General features: G+C 37.5%; 1 protein-coding gene across 2 annotated transcripts in view; it reads left to right on the forward strand.

Moving 5' to 3' along the window:
* Positions 1-27,492, forward strand: part of LOC136858164 (hemicentin-1) — a 709,155-nt gene that overhangs the window by 252,083 nt on the left and 429,580 nt on the right. For both annotated transcript variants that reach the window (XM_067137503.2, XM_067137504.2), the window contains exons 19-21: positions 1,183-1,330; positions 16,236-16,363; positions 26,940-27,111. In XM_067137503.2, the coding sequence (XP_066993604.2) occupies positions 1,183-1,330; positions 16,236-16,363; positions 26,940-27,111 (448 nt within the window). The remainder of the gene's footprint in view (positions 1-1,182; positions 1,331-16,235; positions 16,364-26,939; positions 27,112-27,492) is intronic.

The following is a 27,492-nucleotide window of genomic DNA, read 5'->3' on the forward strand; positions in this document are numbered from 1 at the left end:
GGTAATATTTTAGGACAATATGAAATAAACATGCTCAGTATGTATCAAAGCACCAATATTCTCATTGAACATACACAATTCAAATCACATACATAATACAGCTTATTCTAACTAGCATTGGAAATAGACAGAAGATTTTAGGATTTCCAGTCCTGGGAGTCAGTTGCTGAAGATAGCTGAACAAAATTGGTTGAAAGCAAACCTGTTAATGATCAGAATCATCATTGGTGGTTTTGTTATCCTTTGTTAATATTTTACTCTTCAATTAAATAAGTGTTCTACAGCAGTTTTGTATGAACTGTTTCTGCTCAATGCCCAGTTTCAGTATTAAACATCAGATATTTTACAAAATGTCAATTCATTTATTCATCCAGTTCCAACTCAGTGCTTCTCAAAATTAATATACGATTTTTGTTAAGCAATATAATCTTCTTCCCTATTATCTGCTTTATACATATACTGTAATTTATTGAGACAGGTTCTTGTAAATATTGATTCAGTGTTGGTTTTGAGAGTTCTAACTGTAATTGACTTTTGCAATTATTTAAATCATTGGCATATAAAGCTATGATTTTTATGTTTTTCCTAACCTATTGTATAATTTTCCTGTCTTCCTTTTTCAGTTATGTTGTGTTCGTTTAAAGTTACTACCTATTTGTATAAATTCCTTCCATTGGGTCAGGTCACAATTTATATTATAATAATAATACCAATATTAAAGCAGGGTGTTAATTCAGATTTTTCAGCTCATATGAAAAATATACCAAGAAAGTTATTATTTTTCGTATTTTCCTTTACATGGACTAATGTTTACTCAGGGACTGTCTAGCTAAGTAATTAAAGATATAGGTTCTATTCTCAATCAGGAAGCTGAAAAATATATTTTGTATAGAGAAACACAAGGCTCTGGGATTCACCCAGCCACTACCAAAAATGAGTATCAAGTTAAATCTTGGAAGCAAAGATAACTGGATTTAGAGCTAAATACTTTTATCTCTTTTACCTCTCTGCCTTTACATTGCATTCCTCCAAAGTTCTTCATGGCTTGTATGGAGAAGGCTTGGCTTGGCTTGGCTTCACTTTGTTTTCCTTAATATATATTCATATATTATTCATTTCAATGAGGGTAAATTTGAAAGAAAGAGAATAATCTGAACAAACATGCCATTAATTCTTTTTCAGAGCTTCCAGTCTTCTCCCATGCCAAACACTCCATTGTGAAGGTACGTAATGGAAAGGATGTGCAGTTACCATGTGTGGTTCAGGGTAATCCAAAACCTGTTGTGGTATGGAAAAAGGATGGTGCACCTCTGACTCTCAGTTCTCGGGTGTAAGTATGATTACATAGTTTACAAAAGAGCATATATGGTACAATCTTAAAACATATATAAATAACAAAGTTGTTGAATACCAATACAGTAGAACCTCCATGCATCATTCCTGGAACCATCATTTACCCTTATCTGTTGTTCAATTTATTTACTCCCAAAAATGTTCCATATAAACTATTGTTAAATTTCCCCATATCTATCATTCCTCGAACTATAGCTTTTTTCACATCGATCATCAAAAAATACTAGTCCTTGGCCACAATTTTTCCATATTGATCGTTTATGAGAAAAATATACGCAAACGTTCTTTTGAATACAAAGCGGCATGGAATAGAGGCAACCTATTACACGAGAATGTATGAGCTGCGAGCGATTAGGAGTTACTAGGCTTGACAAGTTTCTTGGCTGGAGCAAGGTTCACCAGTTCATGTAGGCTGGTCTGCAGTGCGCAGATGAAAATGAAATGGCATATGGCTTGTAGTGCCGGGAGTGTCCGAGGACATGTTCAGCTTGCTAGGTGCAGGTCATTTGATTGGACACCCGTAGGCGACCTGCGTGTCGTAATGGGGATGAAATGATGATGAAGACAACATACACCCAACCCCGTGCCAACAAAATTAACCAATGATGGTTAAAATTCCTGACCCTGCCAGGAATCAAACCCGCAACCTCTGTGACCAAAGGCCAGCATGCTAACCATTTAGCCATGGAGCCGGACAGTGCACAGATTATTTGCGAGCAACCACACTATATAATCACACCTATGTGGCTCCTTGCGCCAAGGCTTCTACTTGAAGCGCCAAGCCGTCATTGTGCTGTTTCATTTCATTCTGAGTTGTCCTGTGCTGTGGGTGGTTGTGAGCAGCGATTACAATTTTATATATCATTCATAATTATGTTGTTTTTCTCATTTTAGTTCCTGTGTGTTATTGTTATTCATGACATGTCACATCCCATGGAAAAAAAAGAACTCTCAACTCTCAAAGAACGATTGAAAATTATAGAAGTTGAATCAAATCTGTTCAAAAAAAAAAGAGGGTAGATACTGCTAAACTCTTTCAACTTTAAACTCCATATTTGCCAAGAAGAATGAGATAAGAGAGCAAATTGATAAATATGGCAGTTCAAGTAAAAAACGAAAAACAGGAAGAGAATCTATATTCGCTCAGCTGGAGAATATCCTTTTCACTTGGTACCAGCAAGCAAGGGCTTCCAATATCCCTGTAGATGAAACCATATCATGGAAGAAAGCCAAGAAGAAAGTTGCAAGATTGAAAATTGATAATTTTACTGCATCGAACGGATGGGTTGCTTGATTTAAAGTGATATGGACTAGTTTTCAAGAAGGTTTCTGGAGAAAGTGCTTCTGTGGACACGGAAGGTAAGAAGCTGTGGTTCAAGAGACTGCCATCACTACTGGAGGAGTATGAGCCATGTGACATATATAATGCAGACGAAACTGCACTTCTTTTTTCAGTGTCCTTCCGGACAGAATACTGACGCTGAAGGGTGAATCTTGCCATAGCAGGAAAAGTTCAAAAGAATGACTACCATTCTGCTGTGTGTGAACAGTGATAGAAATGATAAGAGAGTGCCAGTCATAGTGGGAAAGTCATTAAAACCACCTTGTTTTAAGGACACAAAAAACTACTCGTGATATATCATGCCAAAAAAGAAAAAAGCTTGGATGGCCAATGAAATTTTTTCACAATTTTTAAGGTCATTGGATGCCTCTATGGGTGCACAAGGAAGAAAAGTCATGCTCTTTGTGGATAATTATGCCGCTCGTCCACAAGACAGGTTATTTCTTCGTAATGTGAAAGTTGTGCATTTCTCCCCTAATTGTACTAGCATGTTGCAGCCTCCTGATCTTGGGGTAATAAAATGTTTCAAGCAACTGTACCATAAGCACCTAACTGCTAAGGCTTGTTGGATGCCCGTAAAGAAATTAACAAGAAAGTTAATTTACTACAAGTGATTAATTTCACAGTAGCAGCTTGACGACAGATGTCCCAGGCAACTGCCGTTAACTGTTTCCATAAAGGTGGTTTCAGCTGTCAGCTATGCATGGCGGAAATAGACTCTGCTGAAAATCTCTATGCTAATGGAGTAGATAATGATGACGATGATATCTTTAATGAAGACCGGAACAATTAAGGGGTGAAAGTGATGCTGTCCCTGTTGATTTTGAAGACTATGTGCTGTTCGATTTTCATGTAGCAACATGTGGAGTGGAAACAATTGAAAAGCTGTGTGATGATGGTACAGTGGAGAGGAGTGATGAAGGGGATGAAGATGATCGTGAGCCCTAATTCATCCTGTGTTTCGCCAAAGCGCATGCCGCCTTAGCGAAGGTGAAATCCTTCGTGTTCTCACACGATGTCAGTGATCATGAAGAAAAAAACGTTATGCAAGTAGAGAAGGCTTTGTTTTGTCTGAAATGCAAAGCTTTGACAAAACAAAAAAATAATCAATGACTTTCTTACTGAAAAAGAACAAGTAATAAAATGACAGAGATATGAAATTGTAGCTTTACTTTTTATGTTTATAACAAGACTGATTAGCATTAAAATTAGCATCCTGTAGCATTAATTTCTTGAAGCAATATCAATTATTACCTGACACCTGTTTTGATATTTTATTAGGCTTATTTGAGAGATGTAAATGAAATTAAAATATTATGCCTATACAAATGAACATACATAACCTAACCATTATTACAGTGTTTTGTTAGATAACTAGACCATCAATAGTGTCAATATTGTTGCCAAGGAAAAAAAAATATATATATATAAAAATGAAAACATGACAATGTAAAGTAAAGGTCATTTATAGCTACAAATGCTGTAAGTTGTCTTCGTACATTTGAATTAAAGAAGTTTCAAGTGTTTCTTCCGTCATTTCTTTCATGTATAAACACCTAATTAACATTTGTTTTTAAAGTTAACAACTGGCAATTATTGTAAGTCTATTCTAAAAATTGATTAAATATCACAAACACCAATATTAGAATAAGCCTTTGCATTGGCATATCACTTCACTCTTCCCAAGAAAACAAACGTCGCCCCCTGTCCTCTCTAGTATTCACGGGTTATGGAAGTCGGTAGATGCAGAATGGGTCTCGGCTCTTAAGAGGCCACGGCTGGTCTGTGATCGAACAGCTCTGCACTCTGAGCGGCCAACAGAGCATAGGAGGGGTGGCCACAGGTCTACTGTGGCTCTATGCCTCTGCATTTGGGAGACGGGACAAAGCTGGACCTCATGGCTGGCCCCAACCGCCGGCTGTACTGAGAACGAATTTGCATGGTTTTCTCTTCTCCTGCAGTAAGGTGAATGCCGGGACATTTCCTAGTATAGGCCACGGCTGCCAACCCCCTCACCTTTTCTGCGCATCTCCTTCACCGTAACAAATCTCCCGGCCTGAGAGACGGCGTCATTGTCTAAAAGGCCTACCTCCCCCTTCAGAGTAGGAATGAAAACATTTTAGTAGTAGGCTAGTAGTAGGGTTACAGTTCGTCAGCTGGGAGCCGACTTCATGTTCATGATTACAATTTAAATGTCCATGATTGATATACTGTTTTCCACAAATTGATGAAGCATTTCAGGGATAGTGAATGGAGAATGTACACCACGTTTCTAACCGAGCCGCATGTGCAGAAAAGAACGAAACAACTGGGCAAGTTGGTCATGTGTTGAGAATCACGCAGCTGTGGGGAGATAGTGGATTTGGTTCCCACTGTCGGCAGCCCTAAAGATGGTTTTCCATGGTTTCCCATTTTCACACCAGGCAAATGGGAGTGTACCGTAATTAAAGACATGTCCGATACCTTTCTAATCCTAGCCTTTTCCCATCCTTCCATTGTCAAAAACCTTCCGTCGTGTTAGTACGACGTTAAATAAGTAGGAAAACAAAGTAAAACAAAAAGAAGTCCATAAATTTTGTATTTCAATTCTAAATAATGCAAAATTACACATTATTTGAAATCGTTCATATTTTGCTGAAAATGCAGGTTATCGCTGTAATATCCCCTTATAGCAGTAAATTGCAATAAGGAAACTGACCTTAATGGTTTTCAATTATTACGCGATATAAACAAACGGCGTAAAAATTATACTTATTCAAGTGCGTATATCGTGGTTTGTCGTAGGACAGGTATCCTAATTAGGATAAAACCTTCAATACTCGTATTTTGAAGTTTTATGATGAGCCGAAAGTATTATGTTATTATATTTATGTTTCGTGTCCATGGACGTATAACGTGCATATGCTTAACCTGGTTAACATAGCAACGGACGGACGGACACACAGACTTCCAATATGGCGTCAAGGAACAGCACCATTAGATCTCTGATGTAAAACATGTATAAATTCTATGTAGATTGTTTTAGAGAGCGATTGTTTTTTTGGTATTCTGAGAGAGGCACTGAATGTCTTCTTCTTCTGACATGATGAGTTTCGTAGTGGAATAAAGTAGTTTTAGAAATACGTAAAAGTGTTCTCGTGTGATATTTTTATTGCGTAAAATAGAAAATCGCATATAGAGAACGACAAATTGGCGACCGTGACAGGACTTTCGAAGTTTAATGATGAAGATTGATCAAATGACCGTAGTGATTTTACGAAAGGCGCTGATATCCCGAGGGTTACCGACGGATGGGAGCAAGTCGGAACTACAAGAGAGACTACGCCGGGATCTGATAGAAAATGAGGAAGACCCAGGTAGTTTCGATTTTGAAGTTGTCTCGGAGAAGGAAGCCAACGACCGGGTAGGCATGATGCTTACGCAATTAACTACTTTGATTGGGATACAATCTGAAAAACTCGAAAGGAAAATCGAGGCCCAGGCTCGGGAGATAAAAGGCCGAATCGATTCCTTGGTAAGAGATCTGAAAGAGGATATTTCCAAAATTAATGACCAAAACAACAGCGTAGAATTAGATGTACCGGTAGATAAAGTAGTAAGTGATATGAACACCTTGGAAAACAAAGTCAAGGAGAAGAAAGACGAAGAGAAAACCATTTCAGAGGCTAACAATGCAAAAGATCAAGATTTTGATGCTCATTCTGCAACTGAAGAAGATCAACGAAAGAAACCTGCGTATGATCTGTCCAGTCCTCATTGCTTAATACAATGTGGCACAGTACAGGAGTACAAAATGCACCTCTATTCACCTAAACACATAAATGCCATGAGGAAACAATCATTATTACATAAGCAGACCTTGCAGCGAATGCGTATGAATCAACGTCAAAAGCACCGCAAGCTAGAGGAAACTGAAGAGTTCCGGCATACACTGTCTGATAGAATGAAGTTCTGTGCCATTTGTAAGCTCAATTACAAGCAACCCAAATCAACACACATGACTTCTGAGGATCATGAGAATATGGTGAAATTCTTGAATCCATATTGCCGGGTGTGTAAACAAAGATTCAATACACTAATGTCTTATGAACATCATCTGTGTTCCTTAGATCACATCAAGTTCAAGGCTCTCTTGGCCGACAAATCCAAGAGTGACGATGAAGAGAGTGGTGGAAAAGATGATGAAAAGGAGCTCAACCTTGTCAACTTTATGATTCTTGATTCAGTAGGTTCTGTTGGTAGTAAGGAAGGAGAAAGCGGAGGAGATGGAAAAGCTGAAAAGAAAGCCGGGGGAGAAGATGAGAAGGAAATCGTACCCAAATCTAAAGACAAAAGTGAAACCATAGGTGCTGAATATGCCCGGATGGTGGGGGTGTATTACTATGATTGGTGTCGTACCTACTTGTCATGGTATGAAGAACAAGAGAGAGTTCTAACCATCCATTATCGCTCAAGGGCACGCTTACGGCGATATGTACGTTATCGTGAAGATAGATTTCTTAGAAAAGAGGCTGAGAGACTTCATCAGAAAAAGTTGGCAAGAAAGATTCTGAAAAAGAAACAAGGTCCGGAAAGGCATCTGGAGAGAAGGATCAATCAGATAGTAAAAGAGCGGAAAATAAGAAAAAAGTGAGAAGGATGGTGAGAAAAGCTCAGAAGATACAACAGGTGAATCTTCCAAGAAAAAGAAAAAAGACGACTGAAATGGCAGTGAGGTTTCTCAAGGAGAAGATGTTATCTCGACCCCTACAGGATAGTGGAAGGACCGGAGAGTGGGCACTCTTTAGGGGGTCCCAGAGGAGTACGGACTTCGGAGAGGATCAACATACACTGATACCTGTTCTGGAGGATGGAATAGCTGAAGACATAGATAACAAGACGACTAGTTGTAATTTGGGACCTGGAGAAGAGAAGGTCCGGAATCAGTATTGAAGGTTTTAGGGGGGGATAATTGTCGTAGGACAGGTATCCTAATTAGGATAAAACCTTCAATACTCGTATTTTGAAGTTTTACGATGAGCCGAAAGTATTATGTTATTATATTTATGTTTCGTGTCCATGGACGTATAACGTGCATATGCTTAACCTGGTTAACATAGCAACGGACGGACGGACACACAGACTTCCAATATGGCGTCAAGGAACAGCACCATTAGATCTCTGATGTAAAACATGTATAAATTCTATGTAGATTGTTTTAGAGAGCGATTGTTTTTTTGGTATTCTGAGAGAGGCACTGAATGTCTTCTTCTTCTGACAGGATGAGTTTCGTAGTGGAATAAAGTAGTTTTAGAAATACGTAAAAGTGTTCTCATGTGATATTTTTATTGCGTAAAATAGAAAATCGCATATAGAGAACGACAGGTTGCAATATTTTAATGCCTCTGTGAGGATTACATAAAGAAATATGTCCAAATACAATAATCATATTTTATTATTTTGCTTTCCCCCAATATTTTTGTTACCTGCATGTATCGTTTTCCCGCATTCATCGTAATTTTTGCTCTCCCCCTTGAAAAACGATACATCGAGGTTTCACTGTACCAAATATTAGATTACTTTTGAAATGTTTGTACTGATTCACAATGTACAGTCTGCCTGGATCCTCGCTGTACCACTAAAGGCTTTGAGGTTATAAAGATGCCCAAAAAACTAACACAGTACTCATCATCATCATCATCATCATCATCATCATCGTCATCATCATCATCATCATCATCATCATTTCCCTTTATCCAGCTGTAGCCGGCTAGGGGCAAATATGGTTCCTCTCCACTTTCTTCGGTCTTTCCATCACTCCTCCTCCAACACTGTGTCCCAGTCCAGGTTTCTTTCTATAATCCATCTCAATCATGGTTGTCCACAGCCTCTCCTTCCTTGGATTTGCATTTCCATCACCTTTTTTGACATTCTTTCGTCGCTCATTCGCTTTATGTGCCCAAACCATCTTAGTCAGCTCTTCTCTATTCTATCGTTCATTTTTTCCACTCCAATATCTTCCCGGATTTTCTCATTCCTTATTTTGTCTCTTCTACTCTTCTGTATTATACTCCTCAAGAACTTCATTTCGGCTGCCTGTATTCGACTCTCATCCTTCTTTGTCATTGTCCAAGTTTCTGCTCCATAAGTTGTTATGGGTACATAATACATCTTGTACATAGTATCCTTTGCCTCCGTTGGCACATCTTTGTCCCATAACATGTTTCTTACACAGTACTAATGATGCAAAATAAATCAAGAGGAAAAAAAAAGGTTTAGGGTTACTAGTTCTTTCAACCTCGACTATATAATCACATTGTTTGGACCGATAAAACAACAATCATGATCAAAACTCACTGGTTGATGATAGCTGACACTAATGAGTGGGGAATTCGTAGAACAATAAATCTTCCTTTGACATTGGGAGAATGTCACACCCTGGATTACAATTAGAAGAGTCCATACTTTTAAACATGGTTGGTACCTCATATCAATGTAATTAAATATCAGTTTCTTGAGCAAGCTAGAGGCATGACCACTGTGAAGGATCATCACTGGATTCTTACTAAGGTGGCTGTGGTTCGAAACTGATCAGTGCTTATGGGATGTTTGAAATGAAAATTCACATTCACATTCCCATGGTTTAGATCCTACATCAAACTGGAGGTTTCACAGCTATGTAAAACTACAAACTCGCTTTGCAAATGCAAGGTTGAATAGCCGTATGAGTGAAAATAGGTCAGAAGGAAAACTGCTTCAAGGGAAAGAAGACAAGGTAGAAAGATGGCAGGAACATATCCAACAGTTATATCAAGGTAAAGAAGTAGATTATATGGTTCTGGATCAAGAAGAGGCTGTTGATATAGATGACATGGGAAACCCAATCTTGAGGTCAGAATTTTACAGAGCTTTGAGAGATCTAAATAGGAACAAGGCACCTAGAATTGATGACATACACACAGAATTACTAACTGCCCTAGGAGAAACCAGCATGGCGAAATTATTCCATTTAGTGTATAAGTATGATACATGAGAAATGCCATCGGATTTTAGGCAGAATGTTGTTGTACCTATTCCCTAGGAAGCCGGTGCTGGCAAGTGTGAAAACTACCACACGATTAATTTAGTATCTCACACGTGCAAAATTTTAACATGTATTATTTACAGAAGAATGGAAAGACAAGTTGAAGCTGAGTTGGGAGAAGACCAATTTGGTTTCAGAAGAACACGTGAAGCAATCGTAACTTTATGTTTGATCTTTGAGGACCAAATCAAGATGGAAAAACCTGCATACATGATGTTCATAAATCTAGAAAAGGCATTCAATAATATTGATTGGACCTAGCTATTTATGATTCTGAAGGTGCAGCAGCAGCACAGTTTAATGATAACAACTATATGCGAGCCTTAAGTGACTTTACTCTCATCAATGCTCCCTAGTCCAACCCATTCCCTTAAATATATCTTCCTATAACGCTTCTAAACAAATGCCATAACTTGTTACATAAGCCTACCCATGCAGTTCAAGTGAAGGCCATCTGAGTGCAGATCCCTCTCTCCTACCCACCCACTAGGGTTTACAATTCTCACTCCCAGTTTTCCACATACCCAGTCCATAGCCTCATTTAAATCCCTGATCACTCTTCAGTCAGTATCTCTCCTTCATTGTATCCCACCAGTAAAAATCTCTGCTCCCTTAAATCTCTCCCATGCTGCCATAACTAGATCCCACACATGGTACCTATTCATGCTTGCTTTATGGTGTTGGTACCAAACCAAACCCCATAGCCCAACAGCCCCCAAGGGCCATTTCCTACCAAGTCAGCATGGCGAATTCTCACGGCCGTTAGTTTTGGCTTTCTAGACAGGGGCCGCCATCTCACCATCAGATAGCTCCCCCATTGTAATCACACATAGGCTGAGTGGAACTCGAACCTGTCCTCGGATCTAGGTAATATTGCCTGACCTGGCCAGGAATCGAACCTGGGGCCTCCGGGTAAGAGACAGGCATGCTACCCCTACACCGTGGGGCCAGCACATTGTTGGTACCAATGTGCAAAGTTATCACCTTCTCCTTACTCTCCTCCTTTCCTTCTATGTTTCTCAACATCTGTCTTAATCTAATTTCTGAATAACACACTACCCCCATTCCCTTTCATCCACATACCTAACAATGGAGTCCCCCATGACAGCAGCCTCAACCAGATTCACTTCATTAGGTCCCCTCTGCTCCTGGTCTCCCTTATCTTCCCTAATAGCTGTAAAATCTATGTTCCCATCCTTTTCTCCCTCTCTTGACCCTGTTCCACTTCCCTCATCCTATCCTCTACTCTACATTTCCCTTTTGTCTTACTTTTCCCCTCCTCTGTGATACTTCTCTATCTTCCCTCTGTTGTTCAATCTGCAGTGACTTTTGAGGATACCATGCTGATATCTCTCCTGAACTCTGCCCCTGATTAGATCTCTTAGTCCTCAATTTACTTAGTGCACCTGTCTTCCATAGCTTATCACCTTCCCGTCTACCTAATGTACCCTGTACATTGTTTGCGGAAGACCTACTATCATTCCTGCCCTCTGTTAGAAGCTATGATAATTTAGTTACCATATTTACTCGTGTATTAGACCCCTCGCATATTAGACCCTCCTGGCTTTTCGAGACAAAGGAAGTGGAAAAAATAAATTTCACATACAAGACCCCCCAACGTAATTCATCAGAGAAGAACAAACATTCCACTTCGAAGCAGGTACAAGCCTTACTGCAGCTCCAATGACATCACATAAATTTGTGAACAGTTTTATCTATATGACCCGCGCAATGAAAACGCACGTTGAAGTCTTGCGGTACATCTGTGTTTCATAGTTAAGAAATGTCCGCCTCTGTAGCGTAGACCAACTGCATCTCTGATGACGTTGCACAAATAGTTAATAGTTTTGAACATTGCCAGCACTTATCAGTCTTGTTATATGTCTGTGTTTTGTAGTTAACAATGTCCACCAGCATACTGTTTAGCACAGTTAGCTGCCGTTCTCGGGGCCCTGAGTTTGATTCCTGGCACCGTACTGCCAGAGATTTAAGAATGGCAAGAAGGTTGATATGCAGTAAAAACGGTACATACAGCTTCCCTCCACTGGGGGCGTGCCTAAAATGAGCTGCACCACCATGAGTTTAATTTAGTTAAGAAATATTCATGGTTGTTGCTATTAATATAGCAGGCTGGATCATTAACAGAGTGTGATCATTAATATCTTATAACTCAGGCCAGTGTAGGTAATTCTTGGAGGGAAGTAGGTCTAAAACATGATAAAAATCCAATCATAGTGATTGTTTTATACCTACATAATAATAATAATAATAATAATAATAATAATAATAATAATAATAATAATAATAATAATAATAATAATAATAATAATAATAATAATAATAATAATAATAATAATAATAATAATAATAATAATAATAATAATAATAATAATAATAATAATAATAATAATAATAATAATAATAATAATAATAATAATAATAATAATAATAATAATAATAATAATAATAATAATAATAATAATAATAATAATAATAATAATAATAATAATAATAATAATAATAATAATAATAATAATAATAATAATAATAATAATAATAATAATAATAATAATAATAATAATAATAATAATAATAATAATAATAATAATAATAATAATAATAATAATAATAATAATAATAATAATAATAATAATAATAATAATAATAATAATAATAATAATAATAATAATAATAATAATAATAATAATAATAATAATAATAATAATAATAATAATAATAATAATAATAATAATAATAATAATAATAATAATAATAATAATAATAATAATAATAATAATAATAATAATAATAATAATAATAATAATAATAATAATAATAATAATAATAATAATAATAATAATAATAATAATAATAATAATAATAATAATAATAATAATAATAATAATAATAATAATAATAATAATAATAATAATAATAATAATAATAATAATAATAATAATAATAATAATAATAATAATAATAATAATAATAATAATAATAATAATAATAATAATAATAATAATAATAATAATAATAATAATAATAATAATAATAATAATAATAATAATAATAATAATAATAATAATAATAATAATAATAATAATAATAATAATAATAATAATAATAATAATAATAATAATAATAATAATAATAATAATAATAATAATAATAATAATAATAATAATAATAATAATAATAATGGGCTCTCTCCACTACTCTTCAACTGCGTCCTTGAAAAGGTAATACAGGAATGGTGCAAACAGAAGTCTGCCCTCAAGATTGACCAACCAATCACTCTTGGTAGGGGCAAATTAGCAGTAGACTGCCTGGCATTTGCGGACGATCTGGCAATCTTAACTCGTGACGTTTCAACAGCCATAAACCAGATTGAACTCCTGAAAGAAACAGCGGAAAAAGTCGGCCTCCAAATATCGTTTGAAAAAACTGAATACATGACCTGCAGCAAAGAAGCCCCTAAATTCATGGAGACAAAATATGGCAAAATAAAACGGGTCCAGCAATTCAAATATCTCGGTGAAATAATTCAGGAGAATGGAATGGAAACAAAAGCCAATGAAGTTAGATGCCAAAAAATGGAAACTGCGTATAGACTCACCCAAAATATCTATAACAAAAAGTGTCTCTCCAAGCATGCTAAACTAAGACACTATAATACAGTTATAAAACCAGAATGCCTCTATGGATCAGAGACACTAATTTTGAACAGGAAAACTGATCTAGAAAATATTCAGAAAAAGGAACGCAAGATCATTAGAAAAATTTTAGGCCCAAAACTCGTAGATGAACAGTACCGCCTTAGAGGGAAACAGGAAATCAAACAATTTTCTAACATTCACAGCGACATCAGAAAACGCAGATTAAGATTCTTTGGACATATAAAAAGGATGAACCCAGATAGACTTACCAAGCAAATAGTTGAATTTTATGAAAACCGAAGTAAAGCCAAAACGGACACAATAAAATGGATTGGCGAAATTAAAACAGATCTCAAACTGGCAGGAATTACACCTGAAGACATCCAAAGCCGGGTTATCTTCAGAACCAAAGTTCATAAGTGGCAAGTTGACCAAGAGGAAAAACCAAAGAAGAAGACCGGAACAACATGGTCTCAAGAGAGAAAAGAAGCACACAGCAAACGAATGAAGGAAGTGTGGGCACAAAGAAAGGCAAATGCCTGTCTCTAAGTACTTTGCGTAGTCCTAATGGGCTCATTCGCAATATATATATAATAATAATGTTAATGTTAATGTTATTGATTTTAAGTCCCCACTTAACTACTTTTACAATTTTCGAAGACGCCAAACAGAACACACTATGCATTAATAAAAGCAACAAATGTACAAAATTAAACATCATGATAATAAAACACTATACCACCACAGCTGTAGATATCCATAAATGCGGCAAGCTTTCCTATTATTTACTTTTATTCTTTCCGTCGAACTTCTAGCACTAACTGGATACTCAATAGCATACCTAATGTAAACAATGCGGTCTCACTTATCTCAATTACAGCTGTTTAGGTAAATCCTAATGTGATAAATACAGAGAATAAGCATGAAATATACTTAAAAATAAAGGTCCAGCTTTTAACCGCCACAGTTATCCAAAGAATGCTTCCAGTCACTATGTATTACATTCGGAAATACAACTCATAACATACGCTAGTTATCAGCTGGTGGATTGGCAAGCCTTCTCCAACATGGCTTTATTTGGAAGGGGTGGTTTCTGCTACATGTACACCAGCTGGGAATAACAGAAACCATCTCCAGAAATCATTTGCGAATAGATTCTCACTCTTTGGACTCTCTATTGGGAACAAAACTATTTTCAAAAGTTTCAGACGGGTTCTGAAATGCTTTTGATTGAGTGCATGGCTGAAGAGATGGCAGTGAAGATGACGTCGTTTGGAATAACGACACGCCGGAAGCAGTGAAGTTGGCGGCACTAGACAATGATAATTCAAATGATACCAGTGATCTGGTTTACTGTGTGGTAGGCCTACTGCTCAACTGATAGAGACAAATGACTGGCCATTGAGTTTTTTTGTATTAATATAGTCTAATACAGTATCATTATCTCTTTTCTCTACGGGGTTGAGTTGAAGTGAGACGACTCTTCGTAGTGAGTTTTTATGAGTGGATGCCCTTCTTCATGTCAACCTCATCAGAGGAGTTAACGAGATGAAACAAATGACATGATATAAGAGTAACTAAAACTGCCTATATTTACTTTATATGTAGGCCTGAAACTCATGTGTTCACCATTTATTGTCTTTAAATTTAGAAGTACTGACTTCCAATGAAAATAGCCTGTAAAACTCAGAATACATTAATAAGTTTTTAAAGAATAGTGCAGAACCTACCTACCTACCTACCTACCTACCTACTTACCTACCTACCTACCTACCTACCTACCTACCTACCTTTGCCTTGGTAAGTTATTCCAAACTCTAACTCCCCTTCCTATAAATGAATATTTGCCCCAATTTGTCCTCTTGAATTCCAACTTTATCTTCATATTGTGATCTTTCCTACTTTTAACGACGCCACTCAAACTTATTCGTCTACTGATGTCCTCCCATGCCATCTCTCCACTGACAGCTTGGAACATACCAATTAATTGAGCAGCTCGTCTCCTTTCTCCCAAATCTTCCCAGCCCAAACAATTTGCAATTTATATCTCTTTATAGCCTAGAAGTCCTGTGTTCAGTTAACAGAATTTGAGGTTATCGGATACTGGAAACCCCCCTACCTTTTTTGGTTGTAAAAGTGAAAATAAAAGGGCTCCTATAGCAAAGTCACCTCTGTATAGGCCATGAAGGCCCTTGGAAGAGTGGAAGGTAAAGGCTTCCACCATTGTTAACCATGGCACGTGATGGGGTAGAGTGGTTAGCTCTATGCCCAGCCGCCTTTGCCCCCAGGAATTAATCTGGTACTCATTTTTGGTGTAGGCTGAGTGAACCTCAGGGCCAAATGCACCTCCGGAGGTGGAAATCTCGTTTCTTAAATTTTACGTCTTCCTGATGAGGATTCGAACCCACGTCCTTCCGGGCAAACTGAGCACGCCTTTACCGCCTCGGCCAGGCAGCCAAATGGTGTCCTATGCACAAGTAAATATGGTAATAGTTTCATATGGTATCAGGTTCCTAACTCTGCTTTGCTGCAAGGGTACAACAAATATGATAATGTACCATTTCAGTTAAACTTCAGTCTAACTGTTGATTGTTGTGACAATAGTATATAATACCTCAGACTCCCTATAACTGTTGTAGTATCTAAATATAGGAAAATTACTTCAATTGGTGTGTAGTCATAAGGTGTGTATAAGAACTGAGTGGTAAGTGTGCAAGTCTCTAGATTTCTATAGATTTCTGTAATCAGAAGTAGCTTATGTGTGACAGTGTCTTACATTTCAAATCATATTGTACGTTTTATTAATGTTTTCTTCTTGAAGAGAGCGAGTTTCAACACATGACAGCCTGGTACTCAGGAGAGCTAGAGAGGCAGATAATGGTACTTACGAATGCATCGCAACTAACTCTGCTGGAGTGCAAGAAAGCATCATTGAAGTTTTAGTACATGGTTGGTATCCTAATTAAAGTGGATAAAGTAATGATATTAAGAAGTATGTAGAGTCTACGATAATATAGTTGAAAGTTTAGTATGGTATCAGGTTCCTAACTCTGCTTGATTGTTGTGAGAATAGTAGAGGAAGTAGGGAAGAGATGAAACAAAATGTACATTTTAATTTTTTAACAAGTCTTGTGAATTGTTTATAATCATTTTTTGCAGTCAGTTTCCTATAATTTCCTCTTGAGTGTGTTATTTTTTCAAACTGTTAGATATTCAGCAAAAGCCAAAAATAATTAATAAATAGACACACTACATTATGTCTCAAACCTTACTAGTAAGGAAGGTTTGAGACATGCGTGTGGGAGGCTTGAGATATACGTGAAAATTTACAGAACTGCAGTAAGTAGTAATACAAAATTACATAAATCATTGGAACTGTAACTGTGAACATTTAAAAAAAAGATTATTGTGCACAAAATGTATATACACGGGTCACTTACTAAGTCATGGCATCTTTCTTTTTTCTTTATTCCCACGGAATTCCAGACTGCAATCCACATTTTTTTTTAATATCCAACATTTACATTAGGATATATAGTACTTATAGATTCCGCTTGGTGTAGATATTCAAAACAGAAGAAGAGGGATATGCGCTCAAGTCAGCTGGTGCATTGTTAATATTTGTAATTTGTTAAGCATGGATATGCATCAACTAGAACAACATGCATATGTAAAAATAGCAGTGATTCATGGTCAAAACACAAGAAAATGTCATGAACAGCTTGTAGATGCTGTTAGAGTCGTGCTCTGCTATACAGAACTGTTGCAAGATGGGTAGCAGCTTTACAAAGTGGATAAGAAAAACATGTCGACAAACCTCGTATGGGACGCCCTAGGACTGTTTGTACTGCTGTTTCTCGTGCCATGATAGAACATTGCTTAGAGAATGACAGGCCATGGTCTCTACAGGAGTTGGCAACAGAAACATGTATTTGCCAGGCAACTGTAGGCTACATAAAATTTTATTGCACGATCTGCATATGCAAAAAAATTACTGCAAAATGGATGCCACTGGCACTAACAGAACAACAAAGGTGGACATGTTACAAAAATGTTGTGTGAATCTGGAGTGAATGAACATGAAGTAGACATCTTGCTGAACGGGATCATTGCCATTGATGAACTTGGGTCTGGGCTTTTGAACCCGAGCTTAAACGCCAGTCTGCTGAATGGCGTCATCCAAAAACGCCGCAAAAACACAGTCCATCAAAATCCATCTCGGGTGAAGTTAATGGTAATTTAGTGTATGACATTTGAGGAATTATTTTGTGTAATTTTGTCCCCCATGGCAAGACTGTTAATGCACCTTACTATGGCGCTTATGTGCAGAATAACATACGTTGCACTATCAGGAATAAATGCCCTAAGTTGTTGGACAATGCAATCATCCTTCACGATAATGCAATAGCCATATGACAAACATTGTTCAGACCCATTTACAGTACTGGAGATGGGAAGTACTGGAGCATCCTCCCTACTTCTCCGATCTGTCACCATGCGATTTTGATTTGACACCAAAATTGAAAACTCCATTGCGTGGGAGACGCTTCCATACATGAGAAGACATAGTCAGTGCAGTGCGATGTGGGATTGCCAGATTTATGATATAGATGTTGATTCTCATAGGGAACCTGAAATATTTGTCCCGAATATTTATAAATTTATAATACCAATGCAGTTGGTCCGTTATTGGACATTATAAATTTTGCAGCTAACTCATTCCTGGTTGGCAGCGTTTCACCCCGGTGTGCTAAGTTGGGCTCATCAGTAGGTAAATAGCACACCTACCAAGACACATAGCTAGTGCACACCATGGAGGCCACTGCATAAGGTACTGGGAGCCACCAGCAGTGCCAATGCACTATGAGAGACTTTGTCTCATTTTCAAAAAATTGATGCCTGCCTGGCTATCAGATGATATAGATGTTGATTCCCATAGGGAACCTGAAACATTTGTCCAGAATGAGTAAGTTTGTAATACCAATATAGTTGGTCCATTATTGGATCGTTAGTGCACTATGCACTATGAGAGTGCATTGACACTGCCGGTGGCTCCAAGTAGCTTACACAGTGGCCTCCACGGTATGCACTAGCCATGTGTCTTGGTAAGTGTGCTATTTACCAACTGATGAGCGCAACTTAGCACACCAGGGCAAAATGCTGGCAACCAGGAATTAGTTAGCTGGAAAATTTTTGATGTTCAGTAACGGACAAACTGTATTGGTATTGCTAGATTGGACAATGGAGCAACTGATGGTATTGGTTGTCTTCCTCATCATTGGCAGCTTGATTGTCTTGGAGATTACTTAAAAGGATCTTAATGTGTTCAAAATGTGTTAATGTGTGTGCAAATCATTGTTCTCAACATTATGAGACACAATAACATTTTCTTAATTTTACTCTTCTCCCTTATTTGCAAATCTTCCTGAGAAATCATGTAACAGATATGATTGTAAAGTACATTATGTATTTTCATATGTGTATAATGAAATGTGTGTCTAAACTAAAATACTTGCCACGACTTAGTAAGTGACCCAAATATATATTTTTCTAACAGAGACCTGAAACAGAAATCTACCACTCACACAGTGTGATGAAAAATCAACATCAAATATGAATTGCTCATGAGCATGTTGTGTTCCTCCAACAGTTAATGGCATTTCCAGTTTCATTGAATGTAGTAGAATCTAATGAGTCTTCAGATGCCATATTAAAATCTTCATCTGAACTGGATGATTTATTTTCTGTCGGACAGCCTAGTTTTTTCCAGCTTTTTATCAGCAAGATGATTGAAATTCAGCCTCCTTTTCTTTGAATTACAAGCTTCAAGCTTACTGGTGTATTTAATTTTTTACTGGAGTGTCTGTCAAAATTCTAGATACTTTAGGTTTCCTTCCCATAGCTTTCTTCCTAGGACCTGCCTTTGGAACAGGCTGTATCTCTTCTGGTGTCATAATTCTCCCATTGTCTACACTTCCTGAAGACTGAGGACTATATTAACTTGCTAGTGTAAGCCAACACTTGCCTGTTTGTTGTGTGGTAGGGAAATTCCAGGTGAAGACTGGAATGATAAAAATGGAAAATATCTTACTGAAGCAGAGGAGATTAAAGAAAGGTGGAGCGAATATGTAGGCAGTTTGTATAGGAAAGATTGGAATACTCCTGATGATGAAGTTACTCTGTTGTCAGAGCCAGAACCAGATATCCTAGAAAGTGAGGTCAAGTGGGCCCTAGAAAGTATTGTAAACAATAAGGCAAGTGGTTATGATGGAATCCCAGCAGAACTGTTCAAAATCCTAGGAGAGGATGCTGTGAAAGTGCTACATTCAATATGTCAGCAAATATGGAAAACCCAGCAGTGGCCAAAAGATTGCAAAAACTCAGTGTTTATAACCAATTCCAAAGAAGGGCAGCGCTAAAGAATGTTCAAACTACCAAACAATCGCACTTATATCGCATGCTAGTAAGGTTATGCTCAAGATCCTGCAAAATAGGCTTCAGCAGTATGTAGATCGAGAACTACCTGAAGAACAAGCCGGTTTTCGCAAAGGCAGAGGAGCCAGAGATCAAATTGCTAATATTCACTGGATTATGGAGAAAGCAAGAGAATTCCAGAAAGACCTATACTTATGCTTTATTGACTATGCTCAAGCCTTTGACTGTGTTGACCACAATAAATTGTGGCAAGTACTCAAGACTATGGGAGTACCAGATCATCTTATTTGCCTTATGAGAAATCTCTACCCTGATCAGGAAGCTATGGTGAGAACCCTATATGGAACAACTGAATGGGTCAAGATTGAGAAAGGTGTACGTCAAGGCTGCATATTTTCACCTTACTTATTCAACTTATATGCAGAGTATGTGATGAGGAATGCCAAATTAGATGAAAGAGAAACTGGAGCTAAAATTGGTGGAATACATATAAATAACCTTAGATATGCTGATGACACCACCCTGTTGGCAGAAAGTGAAGAACAACTTAAGTATCTACGAATGAAGGTGAAAGAAGAAAGTGCAAAAGCTGGACTAAGGTTGAATGTCAAGAAAACAAAGATCATGGCAACTAAACCTATCACCTCATGGCATATAAATGGTGAAACAATGGAGGTTGTTCCTAGTTTCATCTACTTGAGCTCCAAAACTGCTGACGGCGATTGCAGCCATGAAATTAAGAGACGCTTGCTCCTTGGGAGGAAGGCAATGGCCAACCTTGATAACATTTTCAAGAGTAGAGATGTAACTTTAAGAACGAAGATTCGTATAGTGAAGGCTGTGGTCTTCCCAGTATCGTCTGACTCGTTGGCTGAACAGTCAGCGTACTGGCTTTCGGTTCAGAGGGTCCCGGGTTCGATTCCTGGCTGGGTCGGGGATTTTAACCTTAATTGGTTAATTCCAATGGCACGGGGGCTGGGTGTGTGTGCTGTCTTCATCATCATTTCATCCTCATCACGACGTGCAGGTCACCTACGGGTGTCAAGTAGAAAGACCTGCACCTGGCGAGCCGAACCCGTCCTGGGATATCCTGGCACTAAAAGCCATACGACATTTCATTTCCCAGTATCAATGTACGGAAGCAAAACCTGGACAGTAAGAAAGGCTGAGCGCCGAAGAATAGACGCATTTGAACTATGATGTTGGAGAAAACTCCTTAGAGTTCCGTGGACTGCGAAGAGATCTAATAAGTCCATATTGCAGGCTGTTCACTGCAAGGTCCTCTGTGGATCTGTGGTAGAGTGTCGGCCTCTGGATCCCAAGATAGCGGGTTCAAACCCGGCAGAGGTAGTCGGATTTTTGAAGGGCGGAAAAAAGTCCTTTCGATACTCCATGTCGTATGATGTCGGCATGTAAAAGATCTCTGGTGACACATTTGGTGTTTACCCGACAAAATTCATTAAATCTCAGCCATAGACGCCCAAGAGAGATCCGGTTTACTCTGTATGCAATCTAGTGGGCCTAGAGTAAAACGGAACGTCGAAATTGACGAGCAGACAGCCAGATGGCGTCAAATTGAAATGTCTGCACACGGTAGCTGAGGCCATACTATTATTATTATTATTACTACTGCAAGTTCAAATACTCAGGTAAAAACTAAAGTACTTTGGTCATATTATGAGAAAACATGATTCACTGGAAAAGACCTTAATGCTGGGGAAGTCTGATGGTAACAGGAGAAGAGGGCGACAATGGATGAGGTGGATTATGACATCAAGGAAGCCACAGCTCTCAATTTAGAAAGACTTTGGAAAAGAGTATACAACAGGAAGAAATGGTATACTTTGGTCTATGGGGTCACATAGAGTCGAAAGCGACTAAACGACTAACAACAACAACAAGGCCTAACTGCAACATATTCTCCTCTGCTGACGATCAGTGACATATGAGCTTGTCACAAAATATGTTCCTATCTAATGGATAAAATCCAGTATTTTGGAACCCACCCATTACATTTTGTGGAGTGAATGCCTTCTCAAGTAATTTCCCTATTTTGTATATGGAAATTGGGCATCCTGGGTGATTTATCATCTATTCATCTGCTGCTGTGTTATAAAACAGTCTCACTATCCTTACACCGTGGGTCTAGCAATAATAACAAATGTAGTGGAGAAATGATGAACAGGTTTTGAAAAGCTGATAATTCCATAAAACTAGTTCCAAGTTATATAAGGCCTTGATTTAAGCAAATATGCCAGGCAGAGTATTCTGTTGCTGTTTACCACTGTGCCAATGAACCTCATCTTGAAATATTGCAAAGTCAGTCCTCCAGAAAGTAGTATACCTTGGATCAGGAGTATTCCTAACAGACCTTACTGCTATGCGGGGACAAGCAGTAGTACCAGAGTGGATAGCTATATAAGTGCCCAACATGAGGAAAGCAACAGCCGAACGAACACACACACACACACACACACACACGCACGCACACACACACTCTCTCTCAATATAATATTTCAGAAATTGTAGAAGAATTTCCAGAAACATTACTGAAGAAAATGTTTGAAACTTCATTCATAGCTGTAGTTGGACTTCAAATGGAGCAACAAATTATTTACTGGCATAGCAATTTTTGCAACTAATCCAGTGTTGGTGTCCTACATTTCTTGACTGTGAATTTTTTTTTTTTTTTAATACAATTCGTTTCATGTCACACCAACACAGATAGGTTTTATGGCGACGATGGGATGGGAAAGGCTGCTGCACCACAACTCCATTATTTTCAGATGCACCATCATCCCTTATATTATCCCATCAATCAATCAATCAATCAATCAATCAATCAATCAATCAATCAATCAATCAATCAATCAATCAATCAATACTGATCTGCATTTAGGGCAGTCGCCCAGGTGGCAGATTCCCTATCTGTTGCTTTCCTAGCCTTTTCCTAAATGAAACTGGAAATTTATTGAACATCTCCCTTGGTAAGTTATTCCAATCCCTAACTCCCCTTCCTATAAATCAATATTTGCCCCAGTTTGTCCTCTTGAATTCCATCTTTATCTTCATATTGTGATCTTTCCTATTTTTATAAACACCATTCAAACTCATTCGTCTACTAATGTCATTCCACCCCATCTCTCCGCTGACAGCTCGGAACATACCACTTAGTCGAGCAGCTCTTCTTCTTTCTCTCAATTCTTCCCAACCCAAACATTGCAACATTTTTGTAACGCTACTCTTTTGTCGGAAATCACCCAGAACAAATCGAGCTGCTTTTCTTTGGATTTTTTCCAGTTCTTGAATCAGGTAATCCTGGTGAGGATCCCATACACTGGAACCATACTCTAGTTGGGGTCTTACCGGAGACTTATATGCACTCTCCTTTACATCCTTACTACAACCCCTAAACACCCTCATAACCATGTGCAGAGATCGGTACCCTTTATTTACAATCCCATTTATGTGATTACCCCAATGAAGATCTTTCCTTTTATTAACACCTAGATACTTACAATGATCCCCAAAAGGAACTTTCACCCCATCAACGCAGTAATTAAAACTCAGAGGACTTTTCCTATTTGTGAAACTCATAACCTGACTTTTAACCCCGTTTATCAACATACCATTTCCTGCTGTCCATCTCACAACATTATCGAGGTCACGTTGCAGTTGCTCACAATCTTGTAACTTATTTATCACTCTATAGAGAATAACATCATCCACAAAAAGCCTTACCTCCGATTCCACTCCTTTACTCATATCATTTATATATAAGAAAACATAAAGGTCCGATAATACTGCCTTGAAAAATTCCCCTCTTAATTATTACAGGGTCAGATAAAGCTTCACCTACTCTAATTCTCTGAGATCTATTTTCTAGAAATATAGCAACCCATTCAGTCACTCTTTTGTCTAGTCCAATTGCACTCATTTTTGCCAGTAGTCTCCCATGATCCACCGTATCAAATGCTTTAGACAGGTCAATCGCAATACAGTCCACTTGACCTCCAGAATCCAAGATATCTGCTATATCTTGCTGGAATCCTACAAGTTGAGCTTCAGTGGAATAACCTTTCCTAAAACCGAATTGCCTTCTATCGAACCAGTTATTAATTTCACAAACATGTCTAATATAATCAGAAAGAATGTCTTCCCAAAGCTGACATACAATGCATGTCAAACTTACTGGCCTGTAATTTTCAGCTTTTTGTCTATCACCCTTTCCTTTATACACAGGGGCTACTATAGCAACTCTCCATTCATCTGGTATAGCTCCTCCGACCAAACAATAATCAAATACATTGCTCATTTTACATACAACTGATATCCACAACTTCTTAATGTTCCTGTTACTGAACTGTGAGATTCTCCAAATTAGTACAAGAAATGTTTCTTGAACATTGGTGACCATTATGTAACAATAATGAAGATAATTATACAATTAATTATGCAGGCTACACTTTACTGTTTAAAGTTGAACAAATTACCTCATTCAAGAAAGAGATGCTATGAATATGGCCATCAACACTAACAAATTCTTGAGTCAAGAATACTTGATGACTTCCATCCAATATTAACACTGTGTTTAAAAAGGTACTGTGATCTAATACGACATGGAATTTGAATGATATCTTTTCCTTGAAGACGTTGGTGTTCTAAGATATAGACAGCATGTTGTTTGAGGATAATATAGAATTTCCCTGCTTATGTTGCTATATGTTTGTTAAAGTCATCATTCTAGTGTGTGGAAAGCAAAGGCAGATTCTGTGTTTTGAATAAATGTCATGTTTTAAATATTTTGCCATTTTTTCCAATGTAAAACTTGAGAAATTGATGGTATTCAGACAAATTGTAAATGCAGTATTCTAGATGCACTGAGTGAATTAGTTGCACAGTTCAGGTTGTGTAGCTGTGAGCTTGCATTCAGCAGATGGTGGGTTTGAACCCTACTGTTGGCAGCCCTGAGGATGGCTTTCTATAGTTTCCTATTTTTACACTAGAAAAATGCTGGTACTATGCCTTGAATAATGCCATGGTTGCTTGCCTCACAGTCCTAGCCCTGTTCTATCCCATTGTTACCATAAGGCCTGTCTGATTAGATGCAATACAGCAGAATACCACCATAACAACACAGGTTTAAGACAGATTTTATACATAAAAACTTCACAAGTCTGGTGGTTATTGTGTTTCTAAAATTTCACAAAGTAATAGTAACAAATAAATACCTATTACTCTTTACTCATGCTGATTTGAAATAACTTCTCATTTGCTATAGTAGCTTTGACTGAAGTCAATTCTGATTTTGAAGTTATGTTTCCTCAGTCCGTTGTAATCCTTTAAGATTACCTACTTTTCTGAAAAGCAAATTTAAAAGCCTCTTCTTAACTTAATAAAACTGAATTCTTTTTGTTAATACTTATTGATGAGCTTTGATTTCTTCCAGGATATTAAGCTGTGTGGACATGTTAACCCAGTCACTTCATGTTTAATGCTCCCGCAATCGCCTTCTACACAAGTAAACCACCCGGTTAGAACTACTGTGCACCACTCTGAAATAAATGCCATAAATGGAACAGAAGCCAGAACTTTCATGCACAGTTTTCTATGAAGCATTGAAAATAATTGTACTCAACAACAGTGATGTTAGAATGCAGATTTTGTGTGGTAAATCTTGAATATAGAGGCACTTACACGGGTCATCTTCCCTTGAAAAATTGGGGTCTCAGTATATTTTATCTTTGCTCCAATATAATTGGATCAAGGCTTACAAACCTGTGACATCAGGATGGAAAGGGCAAATTAGGCCGTAACTTTGTCTTCATTAGTATCAGACCACTTGTCACAATCTTTTTCCTTGTGGGTCCAATAATTGTTCCATAGTGTAAATATTTGTTTCCTGCGCAAAGTGGGAAATGACGGATCCATAAACTCCAAGAACACAGACAATTCGGATATAGAATGTTCTTAATATTTGTCTCTTAGTTCTCCTGATACCCCTAGAAAGCCTGTAAAGTGAGGAATAATTTGCTGGTTATCACTATTACTAACCCACACCCAGTCACTATGTTTTGCTTTCGAACATGGGGCTTTATGTACAATTTCACGGTCACTCGTATCAGATGAAATGTCACTTTCATTTAAAATCTCTTCTTTAATATTATCTTAGTTGCCATCACTGTCCTCTGAATCACTGTCTAAAACACTTTTAATTAACTCAGCAATAGCATTCTGTTACTGGTCTTTTCTATGACTGGCTGACACATGATGAAATGTTTCAGATGCTACAATTAGGCAATAAATAACAGTACAAGTTCTTAGAAGGAGAGCGGTAAATAAGCCACATTCCTGTTCTATTCATAGAAGTTTGCAAAAGGGAAAGTCTTGCAGGGATGATAAAAATAATAGCTAGTACATACAACTCAGCGTGTTGCGTGGATATCTCATTATTTGAGCTGTAGGCCTGGACAATGCTAGCGTAAATGTCACGTCAAATTAGTTGAGTGATTTAAGCATATTAATGTTTCTGCTACTTCCAGTGGAAAACTCTGTGGAGCTGGAGCTTCTCTCTCTTTATTGACCATGAAATTCAATTTAAGGAAACCATGGTTCTGGCTACCACCTGCTAATATCATGCTCATATGTGCCAAGAAGCTGTGCGGATGATGAAACATGAAAACTGTTTCACTAGGAAAGAAGACGGTATGCTGATTGGCACAATATGGTGACCATTACTCACTGCCATGTGACGGAAGATTGAACGTACTGAGCCACACTGCACAGGTCTTAGGAACACCAGTATGGGAGATAGGTAACACGATTCTGGCACCATCGATTGGCCTTCTCACAGTTGTAAATAGACTAGTTAAAACAATGACATGTTTAATATATCAACACAGCTTTCTATCCTGTAAGAACATCAAAGCTCGCCAGTTGACATCAGCCGTGAAAGCCAGCACTAACATAATAACTTCTTATTACAGTTTTCCATCATTCACACTTCATGTATTGCATATTCGATTACAACTGTTGATCTGTAATTTTCTTTTCCAATATAACATTTACTTCTTGTTCTGTTTCATCAAAGTTCCTCCAAAAATTGCACCTGCTACAGAAGAAATGGTTGTCAGAGTGGGTGATGACATCTCATTGCAATGTGATGTGAATGGCTTTCCACCAGCAGAAATCAAGTGGCAAAAAGATGGACTTCCTTTGTCTGCAGATGATGTCACATATTCAGAAGACAGCTCTTCGATCAGGTATAAGAACATACCTCTCTATTGCAGTGACCATAAGGAATAATGTCAATGGGTATAATAACAGTTATTTAGACTAGGCATGTCTGTACAACAGAACAAGCACCATAGCAATATAGGTTCCTCAAGACTATTTTATTTTAGCAAGATATCTACCACACACGTATTATTTCATAAAATAAATTCATCAAGAGCATGGTAGGTAATGTTTAACTGATATATGTATTAAATTACATTTTTTAAAATTTATCATGCTGTCTTTGAGCTGTCAGTTTGTACAGATCAATTCAAAATGACATTCCTAGATCCAATAATTTACTACATAAAATATAAATACTTCTGTGTGCATTATTGTGATTTATGTTGTTTTGGTGTGTTGGTTCC

The sequence above is a fragment of the Anabrus simplex genome, chromosome 1 (genome assembly GCF_040414725.1).
Source record: "Anabrus simplex isolate iqAnaSimp1 chromosome 1, ASM4041472v1, whole genome shotgun sequence".
Lineage (NCBI taxonomy): Eukaryota > Metazoa > Arthropoda > Insecta > Orthoptera > Tettigoniidae > Anabrus > Anabrus simplex.